This window comes from Alnus glutinosa, chromosome 2 (assembly GCF_958979055.1).
Source record: "Alnus glutinosa chromosome 2, dhAlnGlut1.1, whole genome shotgun sequence".
NCBI classification, from domain to species: Eukaryota; Viridiplantae; Streptophyta; class Magnoliopsida; order Fagales; family Betulaceae; genus Alnus; species Alnus glutinosa.
Genome location: NC_084887.1, coordinates 32,963,814 through 32,968,747, shown reverse-complemented (window position 1 = coordinate 32,968,747; position 4,934 = coordinate 32,963,814). Strand labels below are relative to the sequence as shown.

Sequence of the window (4,934 nt, the reverse complement as noted above, 5' to 3'; positions counted from 1 at the left end):
AGAATTAACGGAACTAAATTAAACACATATCTTATTTTTAATAAATTTATTGTTTTGTTTTGTCAGTTACAGTTTTTAAATATTTTACTTATTTATCAATTATAAAATGCATGTACTTCTTATTTATTATTAAATTCTATAAGTATGAATTTTTGTTAATCAATTGCGTTTAGCCTCGTGTTATATTTGATCTTTATTTTATCATATTGAGCTGTTATATATGCACTTGGTTATTGTTATTCAATTTAATTAGCATTATATATACCAATTTGAAGAAAAGTAGTTACATGAAAGTTATTATATATAATTTATTGTTTCTCATGTGAGTCTTTCTTACCTAAATACCCTAATGTTACCATATAAATATATTTCTAGATAATGGGAAAGCCAACTATTATCGTTGACTTTTTCATAAGAAAAAAATTCACAAAGTTCAAAAGCCAATGCTAGTATTAATGCAACAATATCGCTAACGTTTGATATTCCAATTTCTAAAAATTCTTCTAGAAAATCTTGAGAAGTTGACATCAATAAAATTAATATTAGTTCATTGGAGCATGCACGTTAATCCATACCAACCTACTCTATCAAAGTACTTGAATTTCGAGGACAAGTTAGTCATCTTCGTAGCTTTCAACGTCCGTGATTTAACTTATTTCCTTCATGGCTTGAATATTCGTTTGATAAAGATACAATCATTTGTATGACATACTTTCTCTTTACTAAGTCATGTGGAAATTCTTCACGTGTATTCACTATTAATTGATTCGAGAATTGGAAGAAAGTTAAGAATGAAAAAGATTGTGTTTTTCTCACTCATATAGGGAAATATTCTAATTAGATCTCTTTACGGAATTGCCAATAGGTCATGTGAGGGCTTGATAAACCAATTTCAATACAGATACAAAAGGTGTTTGATAATTTCACATATGAACAAATTGCAAACATAGATGTAGTTAAAGGCCTCAATTTTGAGGAGTATTTGCATTTCAATGTGTTGTTTTTAGAGGTCGGATGTAAATATTGCTAATTCAACCAATTGTGAAATTTTTCTTGAAATATTAGATTTTGTGGTATCATATAATGAAAAGGTTGCTGAAGTGATAACTAAATTAAAGCTCTAAAATATGCATCTTACACATCACCAAGGATACAAAAAATATATTTTACATGTGCTTTTCAACCAAAGTGAAGAATAAAATTCTCGAAGAAATTGGTGGTGCAAAGTTTTGCGTAATTGTTAATGGCTCATTGTCTATAGTTTTAAAATTTGTCAATGAAGATGGCTTTGTGCAATAACAATTTTTGGAGGCTAGCTCATATCCCTAATATTGCAACATTAATCCTAAATAATTTGATATCTTTTGTATTATCTCATCACAATCAAAACATTCAAAACATTCAAGAGCAGAGATATATATGACGACGATGATGCAAATAACATGTGAGGTGAGTGTAATGGATTGCAAGCTTTGGTTTCAAATGTTTGTCTATATGACTACTACATCCATTTTTTAATTCGCACATCGTTTGCTATAGACATTATTGGCGGAATAAAAAAAAAGTTACTATTGTTCATATTTTTTTACTAAATCGATATATATTGTCAATCTTGTTAGTGTCTCTTGCCATCGTAACAAAGAACTGAAAGTACTCTGCGAGTACATTGTTCAAGCTGTCAAAATTGTTTATATCATTGAAATTAATGAGAACTTAATCAAATTGCCACTTTACAGTGTGATGGAAATACTCATATGGGGTTCTCACCTGATATTCATTTCTGCCTTGATCAAAATGTTCAGTCCAACATGTCTAGTTCCTCTTTTAAAATCATTAATCAAGACAACTTAAGGTTTGATCATTGATTTCTACTTATTTTTAAGAAGAAATTTGTTGACTTTTTGCAATGTCTATATTATTGTGATGAATGTCTATATATATCAATCACTTGAATCACGTTCAAATATTCCTACAAAATTTTCTAATTATTTAAACCTATATATTCATAATCCATTAATGTTCTGTTACCTCCAAACGTAGCAGAAAACGAAAGGTTGACTTCTCTTGATTCAAAATTGTCACTACGCTTAAAAAGTCTAACGGGACGTTAATGCGAGGGATAAATAGAGATCACTGTTGCTTTAGAAAAAGCAAAGCCAGCAACAACCAAAATTCATTTTTTTTAATTGTTTAATATAAAGGAAGATTTGACTCTTATAGCCTTATTCTTTTTCAAAAAGAGGAAAAAAAAAATTAAAAAATATATTCACACGTGGTAAGTTTTCCACTTTGGGCTAGACTAATTGTAAATTAGTATTTTTTTTTTGACTCTCGTGGAGGTCTCCTTCCACTAGTTGATTTGACCAGACCTGAGTCTCCTGTCCCTTGGGTTTCAGTGAAGCCAAGCCATATGTGGTCTTCCATGGGACCCCTTTGGGCTTTGAGTCTCCTGTCCCTTGGGTTTTAGTAAAGCCAAGCAACCATGTGGTCTTCCATGGGACCCCTTTCTTAGTCTCCCCTGCCTCACTACTTACGCGTCCACTACTCGGATGCCCGTATGTTTTTATAGTACTTCTCGCAGCTTTGCTTAACCCCACTCACCCATCAGCTAGATTCTATTCATTTCACCATGCAAAGCTCGTGCAAATCATATGTCTGCCTCTTCTCAGTTTTTATCTTCCTGAATTACCTAACAACCGTAACCGCTAAGCCAGCCTCCTCTCCTTATTCCGGGACGGATAATATCGTGCTTAACTGCGGCTCCTCTGCTATCTCAACTGACCCTGATGGCAAGGAATGGACCGGAGATGTTGGCTCAAAATTCATTTCCTCACAAGCTAATGAAACCTCGACGACAGTCTCAAAAAACAACAGTACCGCTCCAAAACGCACGAAATCGCTCTTGTTCCTCGCCATTTTTGGAGCTTCCCTTGGTGTCGCAACTGTTTTTCTTCTCTTGGGCTTAACGATTTTCATGCAGAGCAAGAGAGCAAAGCCCCACAAGAACCAAACATCAGTAGCTCTTGAAGGATTGTGCCGTCGCTTTACTCTGGCAGAGATTCGTGCTGCCACAAATAAGTTTGACAGGAATCTTATCATTGGAAGAGGTGGCTGTGGTTTCGTGTTTAAAGGTCACATCGATGATGAACTCAAACCGGTAGCCATCAAGCTCTTTGGGCCAACCTCGGAACAAGGGTTCCGCGAGTTTCGAACGGAGATCGAAATGCTGTCAAAGCTCCGTCACCCCCACCTGGTCCCTTTGATCGGTTACTGCAACGATGAGCCGCACATGATGATTGTGTATGACTTCATGGCCAACAAAACGCTTCGTGATCATCTTTACAACACGGATAATCCTCCGTTGTCATGGAAGCAGAGGCTGGAGATTTGTATTGGTGCCGCTCGAGGACTATTGTACCTCCATGAAGGTGCGGAACACCCGATCATACACCGCGACGTCAATACCAGCAACATTCTGCTCGACGAGAATTGGGTGACCAAGGTTTCGGACTTTGGGCTGTCCAGACGGGGCCCTACAAGCCTGTCAAAGAGCCACGTCACCACGGATGTGAAGGGCACCTTCGGGTATATAGACCCGGAGTATTTCTGGACCTCTCATCTAACGCTGAAATCCGACGTGTTTGGGTTTGGGGTGGTGTTGTTTGAGGTGTTGTGCGCAAGACCAGCGGTGGATACGGGTCTAGATGATGAGCAACAAAGTTTGGCCCTATGGGCGCAGCAGTGTTTTGAAGATCGTACACTTGATCGGATCATTGATCCCCGTCTGATCGGTAAAATTGCGCCGGAGAGCTTAAAGGTGTACGCGAAGATTGCGTATAAATGTTTACACGATTTTAGAGATCGACGGCCCAAAATGGCTAAAGTGTTGAGGGCCCTTGAGCTTGCAATGGAGTTGCAGGAGATTGCTGATGGTGGGGCTCATACGGTGGTGATCGACAAGGAAGTTCCATCACGTGGGAAAGGGAATCCGGTGGTGTCAAGACCAGCGAACAATGGTGATCTGGTGCATTTGTGTCCAACGTTTTGGAAGAGCAGTATATCCCGAAAGGAACTTGTAAGGTTTTTCAGTGACAAGGCATTTAAATGGGTTAAATCACCAAAGCCTCGCTGTCTAAAGGCATATTGTTGTGGGGCTCCCGAGTATGATGGCTTGCCACGTGTCCAGGTGCAAAAGCCTAATTTAAGATGCGGCGGACCATATACGACGCCGGGGAAGATTTTAATTGAGATTACAAACGTCGAAGTCCAATAATTGTACATAAATGTCAGTAGCTGATTCACTCTCTTTTTTCTTTTTTAATTTATTTTTTATGCTAGGTAGTGGAGCAGATTAAAAACGCGTTGCATGTGCAATAATTGAGCACTTTCTCCTTTCAATTCCCTTTTGGTTGACTTGAACATTCCAAGGCAATGTAAATATTCTTGATAGAAAAAGCAATACTTGTTTTAAAGGTGCACTTCATTTTGTTTATCTCCTTTTCTATTAAATTAATATTTACCTTAAAAGTTCACGTTGATAAAAATTAATAAGTTTAATTATCTAATTAATATTTTAATACTTCTAGCATACGTGAGCTTAAATTCTCTCTTAGCAAATGTGACTCAATACATAAAATATTTTAATTAAATTAGCTAATTAACTTTGAAGTCAGAATTCTAAGAATTTAAGCTTATATTTAGTATGTGAAATAACTTTTCTAGTGAAAAAAAAATAGCTATTATTAAAAATAGAAGAAGTTGAAATTGAATAAGTACTATTCATATATATGTTAGAAATAATTTATATTGATCTGTCTTACTTCATAACATGTAAAGTAACAAAATAAAAATGGGAAAGTACATTTTACCCCTTGATGTATCCACCTATTGGCAATTTGATGCCCAATGTTTAATTTTTGGTAGATGACACCCCT

General features: G+C 36.3%; 1 protein-coding gene across 1 annotated transcript; it reads left to right on the top strand.

Annotated features, from left to right (window-relative positions):
* The first annotated feature begins 2,583 nt into the window (after positions 1-2,583).
* On the top strand, positions 2,584-4,478 carry LOC133859575 (receptor-like protein kinase FERONIA). Its single transcript, XM_062295017.1, has one exon. It carries the CDS (start codon positions 2,630-2,632, stop codon positions 4,271-4,273), a length of 1,644 nt encoding a protein of 547 aa, XP_062151001.1. The 5' UTR covers positions 2,584-2,629; the 3' UTR covers positions 4,274-4,478.
* The last annotated feature ends 456 nt before the right edge of the window (positions 4,479-4,934 follow it).